The sequence below is a fragment of the Plecotus auritus genome (assembly GCF_963455305.1).
Source record: "Plecotus auritus genome assembly, chromosome: 7".
Classification (NCBI taxonomy): Eukaryota; Metazoa; Chordata; class Mammalia; order Chiroptera; family Vespertilionidae; genus Plecotus; species Plecotus auritus.
In genome coordinates, this window is record NC_137774.1 from 21,136,115 (window position 1) to 21,160,717 (window position 24,603).

At 39.2% G+C, this 24,603-nt stretch overlaps 1 protein-coding gene across 5 annotated transcripts in view; it reads left to right on the forward strand.

Moving 5' to 3' along the window:
* Window positions 1-429: 429 nt before the first annotated feature.
* CDC27 (cell division cycle 27) overlaps window positions 430-24,603 on the forward strand; it is a 57,491-nt gene continuing 33,317 nt past the window's right edge. For 4 of the 5 annotated variants that reach the window (XM_080678767.1, XM_080678768.1, XM_080678769.1 and 1 more), the window contains exons 1-4: window positions 430-657; window positions 18,342-18,417; window positions 20,600-20,747; window positions 22,727-22,852. In XM_080678767.1, coding sequence (XP_080534893.1) covers window positions 631-657; window positions 18,342-18,417; window positions 20,600-20,747; window positions 22,727-22,852 — 377 coding nt within the window. In that variant the 5' untranslated portion in view covers window positions 430-630. The remainder of the gene's footprint in view (window positions 658-18,341; window positions 18,418-20,599; window positions 20,748-22,726; window positions 22,853-24,603) is intronic. The other variant, XM_080678771.1, reaches the window with a different exon arrangement.

Sequence of the window (24,603 nt, forward strand, 5' to 3'; positions counted from 1 at the left end):
AATCCTTCCAAATTTCCTATTTCCGTCTAAGCCATGAACAGGTACTTTTGGAATGAATGAATGACCTAAACTCAACAAGTAAATACTTCTTGATTAATTAAAGTCAGCCCCAAACTCTCGAGTTTTACCCTTGGCTTAATCTATCAAGTATCAATTAATACAGAAAGGCTGAGGGGCCAATCGAGAAGGCAGCAAGGCCACGTAACGTCCCCCGCCCGCCCAGGCACCTCTCCCCCAGCCCGGTGATTGCCGTTTGGGCGTGGCCCAGCCTTGGGTGGCCGATTGGGCGTGGCGTGCGTGAGTAAAGGCGTGGCCGAGAAGAGGAACATATGCGCTGGGTCAGACTCGGTAGTTTCCGGTAACCCTCGACAATTTCCGGCAACGGTCTCCTCCTCCGCCGATTCACCGCGGGTATTTCCGGCCTCTTTCGGGCTTTTTCGTCTGGCTCCCGCGCGGGTCTCTCCACTTCGGGTATTTCCGTGTCCCGCTCGGAGGTGCTCGGCAATCGCTCGGCCGCCCCCATCCCCCGGTAACGGTCGCTGGTGAGTTTAAATGAGCCGGGGCTGGCCGGGCCGGAGCCACTGCGGGGGGGGCCTGAGGCACTGCAGAAAGTGGGCCTGAGCCTCAAGGATGACGGTGCTGCAGGAACCCGTCCAGGTAATGATAACTCTTTTCTCTCAGGCTTGGCTCGCGGCCCCAGTCGGGAAGCCGCGTACGGCCACTCCGCGGCCTGGTGCGGCCTAGGCCGGGCTCTTCTCCCGCCTCCCCTTATGCCGGGTCCTGCCTGTCTTCTCGTCAGTTCAGAGGCCTTGCCCGCAACCTAAGCCGTGTTACCTCTTGGCCCTATGTTACTTCTCTCCCTAGTGTGAGCGGCGTTTGGCCATAATACATACCTCCCTTCTCCTCCGAGCCGATGTCCGGCTACTAGCCCCTCCTGTCAGTGTAGGGGCCTGGCCCCGGCTCGGGTGAGAGCTTGGGGCGTAGGGGCGAAAGCTCGCTCCAGGTGCTCTGTTACCTGAGGGATGATTGGGAAGCACATTTGATCAGAGCTTGTAAGATCTTCATAATGGTGGGGCAAGTTTGCGGGGGGTGAGGGTTGGTTATATTTTTGTTTTATGTGAGAAGGTAGAGGGAGGGTAGGATCGGTATTTTTAATACTAATTTCTGTTTTGGTAGCAGACGTACTAGCCCACATTGCTTTTCTCGCAGTGAGTTTCCCACTGAACAATGATCTCAGAAGAGAACTCCAAGGCCCAGTGCTGAGGTTCAAACACCTAGACTAGGGGAGAGGGTGGAAACCGCAGATCTGAGTTTTTTCCGTGGCCTCTGATGGAGATCAGGAGTGTTTTAGTGTTGATACGGCGTTCCGGAAATGAAAGGCAAATAATGGTATTTCCATCATTTCACACTCCTTACCACACCAAGGTATGCTTTGATGCACAGTTCTCTGAGGGCATGGAAGAAATCCTATGGGACTTTTAAGTGTGCGATGCTGTGCCAAATCATGCCCCCTCCCCTGCCATCTGAAGAAACCAGTCATTTGTCCCTTGATGATGGACCGGTCTGGGAGACTTTCAACCGACCATTTGAGCTTGACTTGACTAGAAGAGTTGATGTCTATCAACTGCTGTCTTTGAGTCATGGACTTTGTTTATTTTGAAGTTATAAAGCAAGCCGATTTAGAAAATAATTCATATTACCCATAATAGGCTTTTTATAACTAAAGAGTAAATATAAATATTTTAATACATCACGACTTTCATATTTCCTTGATTTTTCGTCAAAGGATAAAATATCCATTTCTCCTCGTTGGCTTCTCCAGCTCTTTACATATAGCAGCTATTATTGTTTGAGTTAATATATAATGTGGGATTTTATTTTAGGAAGTTTCTCTGTTTATAAGTTGTACCAGTGTTTCCAAAGTTTTTCTTTTGTTGTTGTTAATCCTCACTGGAGGAGATTTTTTTCCATTGATTTTTAGAGAGAGTGGAAGGGAGGGGGAGAGACAGAGAGAGAGAAACATCCATGTGAGAGAGACAAATCAATGGGTTGTCTCCTGCAAGTGTCCTGGCTGGGATCGAGCCTGCAACCAAGGTATGTGCCCTTGACCAGAATTGAACCCATGCCCCTTCAGTCCCTGGGCTGAGGCTCTAACCACTGAGCAACTGACTAGGACTCTTTTTCTTTTTCTAATCCTTACCCGAGTATATGTTTTTATTGATTTTTTTTTTTTTTTTTTAGAGAGAGGAAGGGAGAGAGAACATCTATATGAAAGAAAGAGAAACATCAATTGGTTGCCTCCCATACACACCCCCACTGGTGATCAAACTCGAAACCTAGGTATGTGCCCTGAGCAGGAATTGAACCCAAAATCTCTGGTGTATAGGATCAATGATCCAATCAACTGAGTCACCTGGCCAGGGCCTAAAGCTATTTCTTAACATCCAAATTCCTCTTACTAGTAAAAAGTCCCATTTAAGATTTTGTTTTTGAGGCCTCACATGAAATTAGAAGTTGCTGTCTGTACCTTAAATGGATAAGTAGAGCACTCAAGTTGTTTACTTTGTTTCATATTCTTGTAATTTTGTCTTAAGAATTGATGCATTTTGCCTCCTCTGGCCCCAAAAGTCTTCTAAAATGATAAACTAGTTGTATTGCTAGCTTATAACCACTGTTTAATAATTTCAACTTGTATAAAAGCATGGTGAATAAAAGAAATATGTAGCTTTTTAGTAGATAGTACTTCTTGGGTTTCCTCTTTTCCCTGAAAGTATTTGTGGTAGTAATACTCTTAGGGGTTTATTATTATTGTTGTTGTTGTTAATCCTCACCTGAAGATATTTTTTCCATTGATTTTTTTTTTTTAAGAGAGAGTAGAAGGGAGGGGAGAGAAACATCGATGGGTTACCTCCTGCTCTCCACCCTCCAGTGCACAGGACAACCAACTGAACCACACTGACCAGGACTTTTTTCTTTAAAGTTTTAATGTGGAATAGCCAGTTTGATAAACATGTGAACCTAAATATAGCTCCTCCTCCAAATTATTTCTGATAGAAAAGTATTACTTGTCCTTGGGGTTCCAAAAACCAACTTTCCCTTTCTCTACCTTTCAAGCTTCTAGGTGGGCTAATAATCAAATTAACGTGAGACAGATTAACAAGAAAATGTCCAAAATTTATTGTGGGTGTACATGGGGTGGTGCTGCAAGAATGGGACCCAGAGATGAATTGAACAATTGAGGTGTGTATGCCATTTTGGTCAAAGGTGAAGGGGGCAGGGGCCTGGGATTTCAAAGGAAAAGTAGGCAATTTACAGGTAAACAAGAAAGAGCAAACATGTGGGGAACAAATTTTTGCTGGGCCACACAGAAACAATGGGACACAGAAGGAAGCTCAACAAACAGGCTTTGCTAGGTTTCTCACTTTCTGCCACATTTAGTTTATATTGTGATGATAAGGTATCATCACAATATAAACTATCTGAATTCCTTTAAATAGGTAAGGGAGGGGAGTCAAAGGTTCTGAGTCTTTTGTTTCTTAGTAACCAGCTTAAAATCAATATCACAAAAAGGTATATTTGGTGGTAGCAAAATTTTGGTCCCCAAGTCTTTACAAAAATCTCTCCTATTATGAGACAGAAATTTTGTCTTTTTTTAAAAATATATTTTTTTATTGATATTTTGTTTGTTTTGTTAATCCTCACCCAAGGATAGTTTTCTGTTGATTTTTTAGAGAGAGTGGAAGAGAGAGGGAAAGACAGAAACATCGATGTGAGACACATCGATTGGTTGCCTCCTGCAGGAGCCCCAGGCCTGGGCGGGGGAGGAGCCTGCAACCAAGGTAAGTGCCCTTGACCAGAATCAAATCCAGGACCCTTTGGTCTGCAAGCTAACACTATCCACTGAGCCAAACTGGCTAGGGCTGTCATTTTTTAATATAACTGTTTGGGAAAGACACAAGCCTAAGTGACTTCAACTGGTGCTAATTTGGATGTTTATAAAATTCACCTGATGAAATTGATTTTAAAAAACAGACATTTTAATAGATTTATCAGTTCACAGAAATGTTGGGTGAAGTTGTAAAAAAGCCTTGTAAAAATTGCCTTACTAAGCAAGTTTAGTAAGTGGGTACTATATACCTAATATCGTTTTAGAGGTCATTATGTAGTGAAGGAGTGCTTTTGGCTTGGGATAAGATGTACAGGGACAGCAACTAATATGGATTCAGAGTACTATATTTCAAATAACATTGGAGGTGGTGTATTCAGGAAAATGGTGTTAGATGACACCATCCCTCCTCCAAAGGCTTGATTGATGTCAATAACTTATGTGAACAATTTTGGTAAAATTATTCTATTCAGTGAGAACAGAAAAAAAAATGAAATTTCTAAATATATTTTGTGATTTTAAAAGTATATATTTGTAGCTAACTTGATAAATCAATAGGCATTGGACTATTTCATCTTCATTCAAAAATTTTATATTTGGGTTAGATGAAATATATTTGTTATGGATTTTTCTTTGGGAAAGTAGATTACCTTATATTTAGGTATGTTGATGTTAGAAACATCTAAACCTGTAGATAATTTTTATGAGTTTATTTGAGCCAAACTGATGATAATTGCCTGAAAACAAAATCTCAACAGATTGAGAAAATGTTCCTGAGAATGGCAGTTTTACAGCTTATTTTATACTCTTTACATATCAAAGGAGGAGCTGTAACATGGGTTACATGGAATTCATTGGTGATAGATGAAGAGGGCAGGAGAAAGCAAAACAGGGAAATCTTTGAAATTGGGTAAAGTGGAAAACAGGCCCATACTTCTTTTATATTGGTGGGTAGAGGGTAAACAGTGAACGTTTATAGCACATAGAGATGGTATTTGGAGAACAAGATAAAAATAAGAGGGTTCAGTTGTGTCATGTTCTGGTGAGAGTTATAACCTGAGAAAAAAGGGGATTACTCTGACATTCCTAGGGTATGTTATCTTAGCTGCAAAAAAACAATAGACGGGCTTAATTAAGATAAAGATTGAGTTTTGTTAAGGAAGCTACAAGCCTAGGATGTGACTACCCACCATGACTCAACTTTTAGTTAGGAATTATGTTCAGACCATCCTATACAATTTCTTTTTTTTAAATATGGAATGCCTCATGAATTTGCGTGTCATCCTTGCCCAGGGGCCATGCTAATCTTCTCTGTATCGTTCCAATTTTAGTATATGTGCTGTGTAAGCAAGCACCTATGCGGTTACTTTCAATCTCTGAGTTTGTAAGGCCCTCCATGCAGGCCTTCCCTGAGCTCGTCACGTTTAGTATGTGGCCCCTTTTTTAGTCCACCGATACAATATAGTATCCTGAAGACAGTGCTACATAGTACCTAGACTGAGAGATTAAGCTTGGGGGAGGAGGAAGAAATCATTGTAAATACATAATAATTTAATTCCTTTATAGACTAGTGTTCTGATACATCCCTTATGTTTATGATCTGTTAAGAGAGAATGAATTAGACAAATAGTCACAAATTAATAATTACAAACTGTCATAAGAAGGACATTAAAAATACGATGTTAGGAGAGACACCTAATAATAGCAGGGCCCTGACTCAAGCCCAGGTATCAGATTTGTAATTGGACCACCAAAAGAGGTAATGCAAAATGACAAAAAGTTAAGAAGCAGCCTCAATGAAAAATCAAATTGGAGAGAATGTTATGTACCTGCTATGTGCCAAGCACAGAGGAATATAAAAAAGCTCTAAAACCTTCTTACAAAGTGTTAGAAAAGACCTTTTGGAGCAAATAACATTGAAGCTGAGATCTGAAGGCTGAGAAAGAAACAGTAATTTGAAGAGCATTAAGAGAAAACAGTATGTGCAGAGTCTCTAAGACATAGCAGAACTTGGCATTGGAAGAACTGAAAGAAGGCCGATGTGGCTGGAGTTGCATAATAATGGCCATTTCCATTGCAAGGATAATGGGAAATTATTGAAAGATTTTCAGCAGAGGGTTGATGTGATCTTATGTAGATGTTAAGATCTCTCTGGCTACTTTAAGACTGTAATGGGAGGAGGGAGGCAAGAGTAAAAACAGTCTAAGGATGAAGGTAACAGAGACTAAAATGGTAGCAGTAGAGTAGGAAAGAGGTAGATAAATTCAACAGATGTTTTGGAGTTAGAACCAACTATTGATTGGATGGGAGTGGTAATGATGGCTGCCTGGATTTCATTTTGGTGGTGCCATTTATAAATGGAGAATCCTTTGTGGAAGAGGACAATTTAAAGGAGGACAATTAAGAATTCTGTCTTGTACAAATTGAGTTGGATATTTGTGAAATCAGCCAATAGAAATGTGGAGATACAACCTCTAATCTTTTGAAGGGTCTAGTCTTGGTGGGAAGATAAAAATGCTTAGCAGGAACAATTGGATAATGTTGTAAGTCAGTATGTGTTTGGTTGCACAGATAATAATAAAGAAAATCAGAAAGAAATACTTGCAGACCGGAAAAACAAGAAGGTTTCTTGGAGGAGTAGAACTTAAAGCTTTAGAAAGATGGGAAGGGTTTGAATTGGTAGAGAAGAGGAAGAACATTCTTGGCATGAAATGGCATGAGCAAAAGCCCAAAGTTGAGAGTGGTATTTAGGAACAAGAGAACAGTAGAATATTATAGCCTTGGCTAGAATGGAATTGAGAACAGCAAGAGATAAGTTTTACTAGCCAGGTTGAATCAGGTTATAGGGAACTTAAAATCTAAGCTGAGTTTAGATTTAATGTATTATGATAAATAGCAATTGAAGATTTTTGAACAGAAGAATCACATATTAAAAGGCTAATATGCAAATTGTCCCCTTGAGAGTTCGACCACTCACTATGACGTGTGCTGACCACCAGGGGGTGGCGCGGAACAAAGGAAGGCCTCAGCTAATAGCAGGCAGCCAGGGGAAGGAAGGCCGCAGCCAGCAACCAGGGGAAAGAAGGCCCTGGCCGGCAGCCAGAAGGCCCCAATCGACCCTGATCACCAGCCAGGCGTAGGGACCCTACCCATGCACAAATTTCATGCACTGGGCCTCTAGTTCTGTAATGAAAGCACTGCTTTGGGAAGATCAATCTGGTAAGTTTGGGAAGGAGTGATAAGACAAGAGTTAGGAAGGCATATAGGCTAGTAGAAATATTCAGTTACATGGCAATATACACTCAATCTTGGCACTATTGATGTTTGAGCCAAACTAATTCTTTATTGTGGGGGACACTATCCTGTGTATTGTAGTGTTTTCCAGCATCCCTGGCCTGCCTCTATTCAGTAGATGCTCCCTCAGTTTTTGACAACCAAAAATGCCCTCCACACATTGCTATATGTCCCTTGAGGGACAACATTGCCCAGATTAAGACCCACTGATGTAGATCTAAACTAAGGTAGAGTTGCAGAAATTAGATTGTAATGTATAATAGGAAAATTCACAGTGATTTTTATTCTTATATCTTCTTATATTGTCTGAAGCTTTTATTATCCGTCTTGTATGATCTAGAAAAAGGCAGCTAATTTCTTTTTTGACAAGAACAAAATAAAACAATTTATGTAGTCACTTTTAAGTCTGAATTAGTTGTATAGCTTACAAAGATTTGTTTATTTTTTAAATAATAAGTCATGTTTAAGAGGAGCAAGCAAGAAAGGAACTTTGCTGTTTAACTTTTATGCTGTTGATTTATCTTTTAAATTAATGCAACCTAGGACTGACCTATTAATTTAATCAGGAGAATTTCTCTTTTAAATTTTTGGGGTGGGGGGGTTCTTTTGGGGCTTTATAACTTTTAGCAGCATTTTATCCATGTGGCTTTAATTTGAGGTGATATACTGATTGATATTCTTTTAGGGGCAGATCCACACCAGTTGGGCAGAAATAGAAATCTTAGGCCTGCTCCCAATTTGTAGTGTCTTAGAGAATAGTACATTCCTCAAAAGAGACACCATCACTCAGGAACTGAGAGGTGCTTGAACAGAGTGGTAATGGAAGCTGTATATGGGGTTCTCTTAAGTGGCAGGTTTTACTACTGGAATATATGGGAGCTTAAGTTGGCTGTCTTCACTATCCCTTTCTGACCCTCTTAAGAATTGGTGATAAAGAAATATTGTTCTGAGCAAAGCTTGATTTTAAATCAGAAATGGATAGAACTCTTGAATGTGGTACCTTATTTCTCTCTTTCATTTAATTTTAAAATGAAAACAAGTCAAAGTTCTAGAACTTTATGGCCATAGTAAATATGTGTCAGATTTTCCAGGTGATCAGTAGTACTAAGGTTACTGGTAAATCATTTGTGGCAAATAAGCTGGGAGATGTTATGTAATAAAAAATATATATTATATATTTGAATTTATTTATATTAAGAGATGAAAAGAAAACGGTTTTAAGTGTCTAATGTGTGCCAGTTAGTATACTAGGAACACTATGTATCATTTTATTTAACCCATACAAGTCCAAGAAATAGAACTCCATGTTTCAGATGAGGAAATGAGGCTGAGAAAAATTAAATAATTCCTCCAAAGTCACACTGCCAGAAGTACTGGCACACAACTTTAAACAAAAGTCTCCAACATAAAATCCTGGGCATATTCTTTTTTTTTTTTTAATTTAATAAGTCTTTATTTTCAGATTATTACAATTGTTCCTTTTTCCCCCCATAGCTCCCCTCCACCCAGTTCCCACCCTACCCTCTGCCCTTACCTCCCCCTCACTGTCCTTATCCATAGGTGTACGATTTTTGTCCAGTCTCTTCCCGCACCCCCAACACCCCTTTCCCCCCAAGAATTGACAGTCCATTCTTTTTCTATGCCCCTGATTCTCTTATATCCACCAGTTAATTCTGTTCATCAGATTTTTTATTCACTTGATTTTTAGATTCACTTGTTGATAGATATGCACTTGTTCATAATTTTTATCTTTACCTTTTTTTTCTTCTTCTTCTTCTTCTTCTTCTTCTTCTTCTTCTTCTTCTTCTTCTTACAGAATACCCTTCAGCATTTCATATAATGCTGGTTTGGTATTGATGAACTCCTTTAGCTTTTTCTTATCTGTGAAGCTCTTTATCTGACCTTCAATTCTGAATGATAGCTTTGCTGGGTAGAGTAATCTTGGTTGTAGGTTCTTGCTATTCATCACTTTGAATATTTCTTGCCACTCCCGTCTGGCCTGCATAGTTTCTGTTGAGAAATCAGCTGACAATCGTATGGGTGCTCCCTTGTAGGCAATTAACTGTTTTTCTCTTGCTGCTTTTAATATTCTCGCTTTGTCTTTTGCTCTTGGCATTTTAATTATGATGTGTCTTGGTGTGGTCCTCTTTGGATTCCTTTTGTTTGGGGTTCTGTGCGCTTCTGGACTTGTAAATCTATTTCTTTCACCAGGTGGGGGAAGTTTTCTGTCATTATTTCTTCAAATAGGTTTTCAGTATCTTGCTCTCTCTCTTCTTCTGGCACCCCCATAATTCGGATGTTGGTATGCTTGAGGTTGTCCCAGAGGCTCCTTAACACTGTCTTCAACTTTTTGGATTCTTTTTTCTTTTTGCTTTTCCAGTTGAGTGTTTTTTGCTTCTTTGTATTTCAACTCTTTGACTTGATTCTTGCGGTCCTCTAGTCAGCTGTTAGGTCTCTGTATAATATTTTTTATTTCAGTCAGTGTATGTTTAATTTCTAGTTGGTCTTTTTTCATATCCTCGAGGGTCTCTCTAAATTTATCGGCCTTTTCTAGGAAATTCTTGAAAAACCTTATAACCATGGTTTTGAACTCTATATCCAGTTGTTTGCTTTCCTCCATTTCTTTCATTTGTGATCTGTTTCTTTGTCTCCACATTTTCGCTGCTTCCCTGAGTTGGTAGAGTAGCTTTGTGTGCTAGGTGTCCTTTAGGGCCCAGTGACTCAGCCTCCCCAGTTACCTGAGGTGGACACCCTTGGTGCATCCCTTTGTGGACTGTGTGCACAGCCTGTTGTAGTTAAGTCTTGATTGTTGTTTGTATCACTGGGAGGAACTGACCTCCAGGCCCATTGGCTGTGAGGATCAGCTGTGTCTATACTGGGAGAACTTATGTGCTGGAGACACTCTTATGAGACAAGACTTGCAAAATTGCAAAAGCCTCTGTGCTCAGCTTGGATGGGGCGGAGTCTCAGGGCGGAGCAGACAGTCTTGGCTTCCCGTTAGCCCTGCCCTATGAGGCCCCTGGATCTCAGTGTCCCTCGCTAATCGCTGCAAGCACTTCTGAGAGAAAGCCGCCCTCGAGTTTCACTCGCTGCCAGACAGTCCAGTTTCTCCCCGAATGAGTCTGGGTTCCCAGAAACTTGCCCGGAACTGGATTTAGCGCATTCGGGAGCTTCCGTCTCCCTCCCACTTGAGAAAGCCGGCCACGCACTCAGCAGTCAGTCCGCTCTGCGCTCACGTGCCTCCGGACCTCTGCCTCCCACAGCTCCCCTCAGTCTCAGTGTGCTTTTCTCTTTTTCTGACAGTCCAGATTCCCCCTGAATGAGTCTGGTTTCCCAGAGTCTCGCCCGGCACTGGAGTTCAGCGCAGTCGGGAGCTTCCGTCTCCCTCCCACTTGAGAAAGCCAGCCATGCACTCAGCCGCTGTCCTCTCCGTGTGCCCGCGCGTCTCTGTACCTCAGCCTTTTGCAGCTCCTCTGAGTCTCAATGTGCTTTTCTCTTTCCTTCTAGTTGTAGAATTTCCACTCAACCAGCTTTCCTGTGGTTCTGGATGGTGTCCATTTTGTCTTTTGTAGTTTTGAAATTGTTGTGCGAGGCAGCAGTTTAGGTGTTTACCTATGCTGCCATCTTGGTTTCTCCTCTATAACACTTATTTCATAGACACACATATACACCCAGTCACAAAGCCTGAACTCTGAGTGCTTGATGCTTTTGAATCCCCCTATAAATTCCTCTGAATACAGGATCTGTCAAGTTGATACCAATATCCATGAACTTGTAGCGACTCATGACTGCGACGCCGGGCTCTCCTTGGCGGAAGCGGAAGTCTGGGCATATTCTTTCTACTCACCATATTCTTTCATTTACAACAAAATTTAATAAGTAAGTTCTTAAGAATTCCCCATCTACACTAATAAAAGAGAAACATGCAAATTAACCATCACTCTCCTACGCCCACCAGCCAATCAGGAGGGAATATGCAAATTAGAAGGAGAAAGATGGTGGCCGCCCAGCTGCTCCAGGCGCGGAGTGGCCGGGTGGGGCAGGAGGCCTGCTATGAGAGGGAGGGCGGGGAGCGAAGGGATCTATAGGAGCGGCACTCTGGCCACAGCGAAGACGAAAACTGCAGACTCGAGTCTGCAGCGAAGACGAAGATGGCAGACTCCAGCCTGAATCTTCAGCAAAGATGGCAGACTCCAGCTGGAGTCTGCAGTGAAGACGAAGGCGGCAGACTCTGGCCAGAGTGAAGGCCTGGGTCCCAGGTGCCTGAGGAAAACCGGTGCTGGAAGCCAAGGGAAGGAAGGCCTATTGCACGAATCTCTTCGTGCAACGGGCCTCTAGTATTTTATAAAGGAGTAATTAGGTAGTGATTATTTGCATTAGAAAAAAATTCTTCTGTGTGCCACAAAGTTTCTTCTAATAGAGATTTCCAGAAAACCTTAACAATTGGATATACAAGAATACTAGAGTAACTTAAGGCTAAGACTAACATATAAGACACTAACAATGGGAAGACTGCCAGAAGTCAAAGGTCATTTGTTTATTAATTCAGCATACATTTAGTTAAGCACCTGCTTTAAGAGTACATAGGAGCCCAACCAGTGTAGCTCAATGGTTGAGCATCAGACTATGAACCAGGCGGTCACAGCTCGATTCCCGGTCGTGGCATATGCCCAGGTTGCAGGCTCAATCCCCAGTGTAGGGTGTGCAGGAGGCAGCCGATCAATGATTTTCTCTCATTGATTTTTCTAGCTCTCTCCCCCTCTCCCTTGCTCTCTAAAATTTTAAAAAAAGTACATAATCAATAATCCTATCTAATAAATAGGGAATATGCTAATTGACTTCCACACCCTCACAAGATGTTGGCACCCACAGCCACAAGATGGAAGCGCCCAGTCCCCTCAGCCCCGCCTCATCCAGCCAGAGTCCCCCATTCCCCTCAGCCCCGGAGGGGAAGGCAGTTGGGGGCAATCAGGCCAGCCAGGGAGGGCAGTTGGGGATGATCATGCCGGCAAGGGAGCAGTTAGGCTTCTATCAGGCCTGCAGGGGAGCAGTTAGGGGGCTATCAGGCAGGCAGGCAAGTGGTTAGGAGCCAGCAGTCCCTGATTGTGAGAGGTGTCCCAGATTTGGAGAGGGTGCAGGCTGGGCTAAGGGACACCCCCTCCCCTGTGCACGTATTTCATGCACCGGGCCTCTAGTGGGATTATAATAGTGAGCAAAAACAGATGTCTCTACCTTTCTAGAGTTTATATTATAGTGAGGAAGATATTATGCAGTACTCCTAAATAAATGTAAATTACAACAGTAAGAAGTGTTACAGAGGAAAGGTACTTGGTGCTGTTAGAGAGTATAATATGGATGCCTAACCTCATCTGGGGATCCCCAAAAAAGCCTTCCCAGAGAAAGAAGTCCAAAGAATGACTAGAATTTTCATGGTTTGGACTTTGGAGGAAAGGAGGAGCATGAAGGGTAAAGTGAATTGTGTGTTAAAGGATCTAAGACAGTTTGAGGAGCTGAAAGAAGGTCATTGTACTAGCATGGAGAGCATAAGAAAACATGATACAAGATGATCTGTAGAGGGAAGCATGTTCTATTCTGCACTGCCTAGTTTGGTGGCTTTAGTTTTTATCACTAAGGACAATTAGAAGCCACTGAAGGATTTTAGCAAAGGGGTAATATGATCAGATCAGATTTGTGGGAAGCTCAGAGGGAGAGAATGGATCATAGGGTAAAAAGAATTCAGAGGCCAAATAAAACACTATTAAAGTAATCCAGAGAGCCCTGGCTAGTAGCTCAGTTGGTTGGAGTGTCATCTGGTACATCAAAAAGTTGTGGGTTCAATTTCTGGTCAGGGCACATATCCAAGTTGGGGGTTAGATCACCAGTGGGGGCATGTATGGGAGACAATGGATTGATGTTTCTCTTTCACATTGCTGTTCTCTCTCTCTCTCTCTCTCTCTCTCTCTCTCTCTCTCTCTCTCTCTCTCTCTCTCAGAAAAGCCACACTGGCCAGGCTTTAAATATGTTTTTATTGATTTTTAGAGAGAGAGGAAGGGGGAGGGATAGAGAGATAGAGACATTGATGAAAGAAAAACGTCATCAATCGGCTGCCTCCCCCCACGTCCCCCACTGGGGATCAGGCCTGCAACCCAGGCATATGCACTGCCTGGGAATTGAATTGTGACCTCTTGGTTCCTGGGTCAATGCTCAACCACTGAGTCACACTGACCAGGCTCCTTTGTTTGTTTGTTAATCCTCACCTAAGGATATTTTTTCTATTGATTTTGTTTGTTTGTTTGTTTGTTTTTTTGAGAGAGTGGAAGGGTGTGGGTGGAGACAGAGAGAAACATTGATGTGAGGGAGGGACATTGATTGGTTGCCTCCCACACCCTCCCCAACCGGAATTCAACCTACCACCCTTCAATCTATGGGCCAACATTCCAACCACTGAACCAAACTGGCTAGGGACATAATTTCTTATTGTAAGTAGTGTTCTGAAAATCTAAAAGGTTAAGGCTTTGTACAGTCCATCTATAGAACTTGGTTTTCTCAAGTTGGTTACGTTTTTACTGAAATCAGGATCATATAGCAAACAAAGTTGATACTCCAATTAATGTTTACTGAATGGAAGAATGATGTGTTTCAGAAGTGGTAGGCATATCAAGTAAGATGATAAGGCAAATGATCTGAGTAATATGGAGGAAAGTATATGATATAATATAGGCTGCTATTAACCAGAAAAATCTGAATATCTTCCACATATTTATAGATCACACCAAGATATTTTATTACCCCCCAAACCTGACCTATTCCAATCCTTCTGTCAGACCAACTCATATCTCCTTACCAGATTCTTGCTTCCTTTGCTTTTCAATGTTTTGCTTATTGTGTCAAGAAAAAACAGCCCTAGCCAGTTTTCTCAGTGATTAGAGCATCAGCCCACGGACTGAAGGGTCACAGGTTCCATTCTGCCAGGCTCAATCCCCGCCCTGGTCAGGGTGCATGTGGGAGGCAACCAATCCATGTGTCTCTTTCACATCAATATTTCTCTCTCTGCCTCTGCCTGTCCCTTCCACTCTCTCTAAAAATCAATGGAAAAATACCGCAGGTGAGGATTAACAAAAATAAAAAATAAAAAGAAGAAACAAGCCGAAACCGGTTTGGCTCAGTGGATAGAGCGTCAGCCTGCGGACTGAAAGGGCCCAGGTTCGATTCCGGTCAAGGGCATGTACCTTGGTTGCGGGCACATCCCCAGTAGGAGGTGTGCAGGAGGCAGCTGATCGATGTTTCTCTCTCATCGATGTTTCTGGCTCTCTATCCCTCTCCCTTCCTCTCTGTGGAATATCGATAAAATATATTTAAAAAAAAAAAGAAGAAGAAGAAGAAACAACTAGAGGTTATTTTGTATTTTATATTGTCAATATTAATATTCCATTTTATTCACATTATTACAAGTTAATTATAGTAGGAATGTCTTAACTTGTGTTTTACATCTAGATTGGGTTTCTAAAAATTTGTAGGTCAGTAAATGAAAATGGATTCAGGGTTCCAAAACACTCCTTCAACAAACATTTATTGAACATTCATTATGTTTAAGGGCAGTTATCTAAGATAACTAGAGAAATAACTTGTTAACCAGGGAATCTATCTACATATATAAAAGCCTAAGTGACAGAACGACCGGTCGCTATAATGCGCACTGACACTAGGGGACAGATGCTCAACGCACAGGATCGGGCTCCCTCCTGTCTGGATTGGGCCTGTGGGGATCCGGCCAAAACTGGCTATCCAACACTCCCCAAGAGGTCCCGAATTGCGAGAGGGCGCAGGCCAGGCCAGGGGACCCCACCAGTGCACGAATCTGTGCACCGGGCCTCTAGTTCTATAGAAAAATCAAATCTGGTTTTTGTCTTCAAGAAATTGCAACCTAGTTAACCAAATAATATAATTAAATCTAATAAGCAACCTGATTTTTTTAAAAAGCATAAACAAACTGTCTAGAACCCTGTAGGGAGTAATCAGCATTGCATTGGATAGATCAGTGAGGGCTTTGCAAAAGGCAGAGGAACGTGTAAACTGAATTTTGAAGAAAGGATAACTAAGATTTCAGGAGATAGAAGTTAAAGGACAGCCCAAACAGAGGCAACAGTGTTAGCAAAAACTCTGAAATATTAAAATACATTGGATGTTTAGGGAGCTATAGAGGCATTTTGTTCTAGACCAGTGGTTGGCAAACCGTGGCTCGCGAGCCGCCGCGGTTTGCCACTCTGTTGACTAATGAGTTTGCTGACCACTGTTCTAGACCATAGGCAGCTTTGGTGAGATATGAAAACACCTGAAAAATGAAGGTTAAAGTCAGATGGGATTTGAATAGTTTACTAAGGAATTTGTGCTTTATTCTGTAGATATTTATTTTGTAAATTTTGTGGAGCTACCCAAGAGAAAGCATTAGAAAGTTTTTATCAAAGAGGAAGACATGATGATCATAATGAGGATGGCAGCAGCTAAAATTTATTGAGTTATTATTAGGTATGTGCTCAGAACTATTATGTACTTTACTGAAGTCTTATGTTTTGAACGAATAAACTAAGACTTATGAGACATGAAATTACTTGCCCAAGACATAGAACTAATAAGTAGTGGAAAGTGGATTTGAACCAAACCTCTCACTATAGTTTTCTATTTAGCAGTAGTGATATTTACGTTTGAGGAAGATAATTCAAGACAGGATGGATTGCATAACAGCTTGCAGGCAGGAAAACCACTTAGGAAACTAAGAGTTTAAAGGGAAGAAGATTCTGTTATGGACTGGGACTAGACTCTAGGTATGTTTCTGTAGGTACAATTCTGTAAATGATGGTGACTCACTAATCAGCACATTAAAACCTTTTAAATCTGCCCTAACTGGTTTGGCTCAGTGGATAGAGCGTCGGCCTGCGGACTGAAGGGTCCCAGGTTCGATTCCGGTCAAGGGCATGTATCTTGGTTGCGGGCACATCCCCAATAGGGGGTGTGCAAGAGGCAGCTGATTGATGTTTCTCTCTCAGCAATGTTTCTAACTCTCTATCCCTCTCCCTTCCGCTCTGTAAAAAATCAATAAAAATATGATTAAAAAAAACAAACCTTTTAAATCCAAAATGTACCCAAATTGAATTATCAGCACATTCATTATTTCAAGTGTACCGTGCAAGGTCACAGGTGTGACCTTGAGCAATTTGATTTTTCAAATAAGGAACACCTCTCCCAGTCTTAGCAGCAGCAATGATCCTCAAGGTGCTATACTATAGTAATCAATATGTGCAAAGAGAAAGCATCTTTCTAAGTCAGTAACTTATCTTTTCCCCTTTCAAGTACAGTAGTTCTCTCCTACCCATGGTCTACCATGGCCCAAAAACATTAAATAGAAAATTCCAGAAATAAACAATTCATAAGTTATTTTAACTGCACACTATTCTGAGTTGCATGATGAAACCTCCCACATTCCTTCTCCATCCTGCCTTGGATGTGAACCATCCCTTTATATTTTATTCACCCTGTATATACTACCTGCTCAACTTAGTTTTCTCATCATCAGATTGACTGTTAAGGTATTGCAGTGCTTATGTTCAAGTAACCCTTATTTTACTAAATAAGGCCCCAAAGTGCAAGGCAATTTGGATAAGCCAAAGAGAAACTAAGTGCTTCCTTTAAATGAAAAGGTGAGTACAGTACAATAAGTAAGATATTTTGAGAGAGAAACCACTTTCACATAATTTTTAATTCAGTTTAGTGTTATGATTGTCCAATTTATTATTAGTTACTGTTGTTAGTCTCTTATATGTCTTAATTTATAAATTAAGCTTTTATCATTCATATATATCTATATATGTCTATATATATAGCAAAAATGTATATACTGTAGGTTTTGGTACTATTTGCTGTTTCAAGCATCTGCTGGGAGGTCTTAGAACATATTTTCCATGGATAAGGGGGAACTTAATCTAACTTTAATTCCACAAATAGTTATTAAGCACCTATTATATATCAGGCTCTAATACTGTCTCCCATCAGCTAGATCAGTGATTCTTAATGAACCAGGATATCAGTGAACCTCTAACACTGTATACAGATTTTCTGTATATACGTGCATGTGCTTTTTTTCTGAAGAGACCTATTGCTTTCATAAGTTTTCAAAAGAGTATGCTATAAAAGGAGGGAGAACTACTTATCTAGAAATGGAGAAGAATGGTTCTGAACCCTGAATACTTACCCATAAAAAGGTTTAAAAATAATGCTATCTAAACTCAATCCCAACTTCCAGGGGTTGTGATTCAGTGGATTTGAGGTAGAGCATCATCAAGCAAGGGTTGATAGCCACTGATCTACTAGTAGATAGGAATAACACTAAAATGTACTTCATGAGAACAGAAACTATTTGTTAATTATCATACTCCCAGAGTCTAGAAAGTGCTTGGCACATAGTGGGCATTCAGTAAATATTTACTGAATGAGTGAGTACTAGAGCCTTCCAGTTCAGAAAAGTTAAAAAAAGACACCCCACCCCCACCCAAGTGCTTTATCATTCATGGTAAGTCATGATGGAATCAGTAAAAACATTTCCTTGAGTGGCTGAGAACAGGGTAGCATTAAAGGTATTCAATGGGGAAGTTTTTGTTGGAGGATAGCATATATTTGAACATCTCCCTTATGTGTATCATGAAAAATTGTTGGAAACCACTGCTTTAAGTTTAGAGCAATATAGTTTAGTGTGGTAGGCAGACCTGCAAATGAATAACTGTAATATAATATGAGTGCTCATACTAGAAGAGGTATATTTACAAAAAAAGAAAAAAATGGCTAGAGATCAGGAAGGCTTTATGAAGTAGATGTTATTTAAGCTGGATCTTTAGGAATGAGCAAGACCACATTCCCTAGTGCAGGAAAAGGAAGTACAAAGACACAGAGGCCTAAAAGTCCATGGAAAGTCCAGTGAGTGAATTCAGGTATGTTTGGAGCTATCTGTGAAGAGCTTTATCTAACACACTTTGGAGTTTGCACTGCGGACATTGAAGTTTTATCACTTAAATTAGGGATGTTGATTTGGGGATTATATGCAAGGCTCTGAGCTAGGAGTTTTCTTGAAACTCTGTGTTTATATATTTATGTTCTTTTCTTCCTCTTGCAGGCTGCTATATGGCAAGCACTAAACCATTATGCTTACAGAGATGCAGTTTTCCTTGCAGAACGACTATATGCAGAAGGTTTGTACTATATTTTTGTAAAATCATAAATAAATAAAATATATGAACACCATCCCTTTTTATGACTGTTACAAAATTCTGAGTATTGCTTTTTCTTTTTCTTTACAATTGATACTAGTTCATAAAAACTTTTCCCTGTATCTGTGTAGCTCATGTGTATGTTATTTTTAATAACTATAGAGTTGCTTCAGATTTTACACTATGATTTATTTAATCTTTTCCAATCTTTAAGTATTTTTTTTCCCAGAGACTATACTCTGTGGGCCAAGAGCATGGGTTAGAGTCTATGGCTTCAGTGAAAACCCTAACTCTGTCACTTAAATTTGCAGTTGTATACGTAGGGCAAGTTACTTAATGTCTGAGTATTACAGATTTCTCAGCTATAAACTAAAGAAAATTGCCTCATAAAATTGAAGAATTAAATTTTAAAAATGTAAAAAATAAATAAACAACAACAAAATTGAAGAATTAAATAAAATAATGTATTTAAAGCACTTGACACAGACTTATTGCATGGTAATAAATGTTCAATAAACATCTAGTAATGTATATTTTGTTTCTGTCATTATTGTAATTCTCTTTCTAAGATGTTAATATAATTATGTATAGTTTTTTTTTTCTTTTAAGTCATTTCTTTGGATTATATACTCTGAAATGGAATTTACAAGTCAAATAGTCAATTCTACAACAAATTACTTTCTGCCCAGTTGATAATGCAACAGAGAGAGGTGTCACCAATCTGGGGTGTCACCAATAGTATAAGACTTGCTTCATAGGCCTATCAGTATTAAATTTGACCATTGTAATGTATTTTTGCTTAAGAATTATGACATATTTTGTCTTGCATTTTTATAACTGAGAGATTAATGGGTATTTTCTCAAGTGTTTGTTTTAAATTTATTCCTATTTTGTGAGCTATATCTTTATTTATTACATATTTGCCCCAGGTTGTTGCTTTATAATCTTAATTCTGTTTATTTACATTACTCTAATATTTAAAAATTTTATGTACTTGAAACTCATCAGCTTCCTTCTATTGCTACAGCAGCTGGAAAATTGTCATCTTTCTATAACTACAATAAATATATAGTTCTTGGTAGTTTAAAAAATTTAAAGAATTTATCATAGTATTATTACTTAATTTATTCAATATTATTTATGTGGTTTTTTGCAATATGATCCTTTTTAATTTTTATTTTTCAATTACAGTTTATATTCAGTATTATTTTTGTATTAGTTTCAGGTGTACATCATAGTGGTTAGTTAATCCTATACCTTACAAAGTATTCTAGTACTTACCTGGCATCAATCATAGTTATTGTAATATTTTTTACTATACTCCCTATGCTATACTTTACATTCCCATGACTATTTTGTAACTACCAATTTGTACATCTTAATCCCTTAATCCCTTAACATTTTTCATCCACTCCCTAAACCCCTCTTCTCTGGCAACCACCAGTCTATTCTCTGTATATTTGAGTCCATTTTGTTTGTTCATTTATTTTGTTCTTTAGCTTCCACATATAAGTAAAATCATATGGTATTTGTCTGACTTATATCACTTAACATAATATATTCTAGGTCCATACATGCTGTCGCAAATGGTAGGATTCTTTTTTTTACGGCAGAGTAATGTTCCATTGTATATATGTACCACTCATCTGTGATGAGCACTTGGATTGCTTTGATATCTTGGCTGTCATAAATAACCCTGCAGTGAACACAGGGGCGCATAAATTTTTTCATATTAGTGTTTTGGGTTTCTTCAGATATATACCCAGCAGTGAAATTGCTGGGTCATAAGGCAGTTTCATTTTTAATTTTTTGAGGAACGTTTATACTGTTTTCCATAGTGATTGCACCAATATGCATTCCCACCTACAGAGGGTTCCCTTTTCTCCACATCCTTGCTGATACTTGCTTGTTGATTTATTGATGATAGCCATTCTGACAGGTGTGAGGTGATATCTCATCCTGGTTTTAATTTGCATTTCTCTTATGATTAGTGACCTTGGGGAACTAACATTTCTATCAGTAAAGTATTTCTCCTTAATTGAAATAAATGATGATTTTACATTAAATAACATGCCTAATTTTTTTTGCCAAACTTGTTTATTGCCAGATAAACAATGATTACCATTCAACCTAGCTCTTTTTTTTTCCCCATATGTGTTTTTAGTACACTCAGAAGAAGCTTTGTTTTTACTGGCAACCTGTTATTATCGCTCAGGAAAGGCATATAAAGCATATAGACTCTTGAAAGGACACAGTTGTACTACACCACAATGTAAATACCTGCTTGCAAAATGTTGTGTTGATCTCAGCAAGTAAGTTCTTAAGAATGTGTTCTAATTTCATTTTTAGTTATACTGTAGAATTTGGGATAAAATTCTCTTAATGGGTTAAAGTCTTACTCACTTTGTCCCCTCTTTTTGGGTAGTAGCGATTTGTCATTTCAGTAGCTTGAAATGTTTATACAATATTCTATATCATTATTATTTTTGTTATGGAAATATTTCATTGTTATTGTAATAAATAATAGAATTTAACTTGGAAGAAACCTGAGTTATAACCAATTCATATCATTTTCTAAAATTGCAAGTGTTATTTCATTTCCTTTGCTTTCATTGTTAGGCCAATTGGCATAAGCCTGAAAACCTACTTACCACTTCACTTGCAATTAATGCTCCCTTGTGTCTAGGTAGTTGTGTAATTATTTGCCTTCCAAGATCATTCTGTTTGCAAACCACTACTCCTACCTCTTTGATGCAATGTGACAGATTCAGGAGAGTGCTTCTTTTGCACATTACAGTTAAACCAAGTCAGCTGTCCCAGTTCTGAATTTGGAGGCAGCTAGAGGTATAGGTAGCTGTGTTCTGTTAAACTCTTTTTCTGTGCTGTAAGAGATGGAATAATGTATAAGTGACTAGACAGATAATTATAAAAGCCTGCGTGTATATTTTGTTTGTAGGTTTACGGGTTTATTTTATTTGATGGCTTTTAAATTAAAGCTAGCTACAATATGTATAACATTTCTAAAATATTTGTTATTGAATTATTTTTACTCCAAGGATTCTAATGTTAAATTCTTTTTTTTTTTTTAATCCTCAACAAAGGATATCTTTTCCATTGATTTTTTAGAGAAGAGAAGGGAGAGAGAGACAAACATCAATTGGTGGCCTCCCGCATGTGCCCCGAGTAGGTGCCCTTGACCAGAAACGAACCTTTGATCCTTCCGTCAGAGGGCCAACACTCTAACCGCTGAGCCAAACCGGCCAGAGCTAATGTTAAATTCTTTAAAATCAGTTTATTTAATTTACCAATGTCTTAAGCCAGTTCTTACCCCATTTACAAATCATTATAGTTTTTTTTTTAAATCTCACTGACAGTAAAAAAAAACTTTAGATATTACTTTTTATACATAAACTCGAGAGTTTTCTACATCATTTGGAAAAAGCTTTAAAATACAAACCATTATAAACTCTGATATGCTAAAAGTATATACTGAAATCGGGCCAAAATTTATCCTTTGGTGAACACTTAAGATTTTCGATGTCAAGAAAGCATAATTGACGCCCTACCCGGTTTGGCTCAGTGGATAGAGCGTCATCCTGCGGACTGAAGGGTCCTGGGTCCGATTCCGGTCAAGGGCATGTACCTTGGTTGCGGGCACATCCCCGGTTCGGAGGTGTGCAGGAGGCAGCTGATTGATGTTTCTCTCTGATCAATGTTTCTAACTCTATCCCTCTCCCTTCCTCTCTGTAAAAAGTCAATAAAATATATTTTTAAAAAAGAGAAAAAAAAGAAAGCATAATTGACAAATAAAAATAGATGAAGTGCTATTCAGGTTTCATTTATAAACCCAAAAATGACTGAGATTTGTAAGTATGTAATTTTTAATTAAAATGTTAGTCTTATTTAATTTGCTTGCAAATTTATATTTCAAGGAATTATAAACTAAGAAGGGTCACCATGCTTGTTAATGAAAAACCATTCATATTTTCCCCCTAGTATAATGGTCTTTATTTCTTTTGACATGAGTTTTGTGTATGTTGTTTAGGCCAGATTTATATATACAGAGTAAATTTAACTGGTTCTGTTTTTAAAGTTAAGACTGGAATTTTAAGATCATAAATTCCCAGTCTCCCAAATAATTCTAAATACAAGTTTATTGGTATTGTAAAAGTACATGAACTTTTTATTTTACCTATCTTTATATTAAGCGGTACATTGGTCATGAAGAATGTATTTACAGTCATGTGTTTTTATGTTGACTTTTTAAAGTCTGTAAATTTGTGTTTTAAAGGCTTGCTGAAGGGGAACAGATCTTATCTGGTGGAGTGTTTAATAAACAGAAAAGCCATGATGATATTGTTACTGAGTTTGGTGATTCAGCTTGCTTTACTCTTTCATTGTTGGGACATATATATTGGTAAGAATCATTTAAATTATCAGAAAATTATTTCCAATACTAGAATGCTTTGTGATTTTAAAAACCTATGCTGATCTGTGTTTATCAAATAGCACTTGGCTGAGTAGTAGTTCACAGTCTTCTAGTTCCATGACCTTGTTAAACCTGTAAAATACTAGAGATGCTGATCCCATATTGACGGTCCACTTTGCCTTAATGATAATAGCTACAGCAACACACTACCTACCAACTGAGTGAGCATATGGGTTTTTTTACCTTGGTTGAGGAGAGTATCTTCATGTAATCCACTGAGGAAAAAGAAGAGTGGAGTTTTTTTCTCTAATATTAAATATCACTGCTGCTCCTGAGTAGGTTTCAGTAATAAAGTAAATAAACTTACTTATATGTATTTAAATTCAGTCTTTTAAAAGCAAGAGAAATTGACTTCAATTTTATCACCATAATAATATTTTTCTCACCTATTTTTATTCTGAAATACTCTTGAGCTGGAGAACAGGGGTCAAGATGTAATGAGGTAACAGGAATTCTTCAACTGACCACAGGAGTGCATCACTTGTGTAAATGTCATCTGTTGCATATCATGGGAGAAATGGATGAGGATTGTTTATCTAAAAAGTAGGATAGTGTCTGTTTTAAGGTAAATTGAGGCTAGTTTAATAGTAGTTTTGAAAAACCTTGAAAATGACTTTTTTATTTTTTATTTTTATTTTTATTGATTTTTTACAGAGAGGAAGGGAGAGGGACAGAGAGCTAGAAACATCGATGAGAGAGAAACATCGATCAGCTGCCTCCTGCACACCCCCCACTGGGGATGTTCCCGCAACCCAGGCACATGCCCTTGACCGGAATCGAACCTGGGACCCTTCAGTCCGCAAGCTGACGCTCTATCCACTGAGCCAAACCAGTTTTGGCTTGAAAATGACTTTTTGAACAGAATAAATTATTTTAATTGAGGGCTCATAATCACATGACACTACTCTTGAGAATGGGAGTAAGTAAAGATAAAATATTAATATCTTCATTTATCTCAATAAAAGGACTTAGAGTTATTAATTTGGTTCATGCAAGTATAATTCGTCTTATCATTTATTCAAGAAACTTTGAGATTCATCCTCATTACGTCTAGACACAGTACTTGGCACTGGGGATATAAAGATAAATAACTCACAGTCTTCACCCTCAGAGATTTATAATAGAGTAGAGGAGATAAGCAGTAAACAAAAGTTCATAAGTTTTTATCATAACAGTAAAAAATGATGTGATAAAATTTGAGCAATATTTTGTTCGAATGAGGGAATGCTCAATTCTACCTGATTAAGAAGAGGGAGCCCTAGCCAAAACCAGTTTGGCTCAGTGGATAGAGCGTCAGCCTGCGGACTGAAAGGTTCCAGGTTCGATTCCGGTCAAGGGCATGTAACTTGGTTGCGGGCACATCCCCAGTGGGAGGTGTGCAGGAGGCAGCTGGTCGATGTTTCTCTCTCATCGATGTTTCTGACTATCACTCTTCCTTCCTCTCTGTAAAAAATCAATAAAAAAAATATATTAAAAAAAAAGAAGAGGGAGCCCTAGCCGGCTTGGCTCAGTGGATAGATCATCGGCCTGCGGACTGAAGGGTCCCAGGTTCGATTCTGGCCAAGGGCACATGCCTGGGTTGCAGGCTCGGTCCCCAGTAGAGGGGCGTGCAGGAGGCAACTAATCAATGATTCTCTCTCATCATTGATGTTTCTATCTCTCTCTCCTTCTCCCTTCCT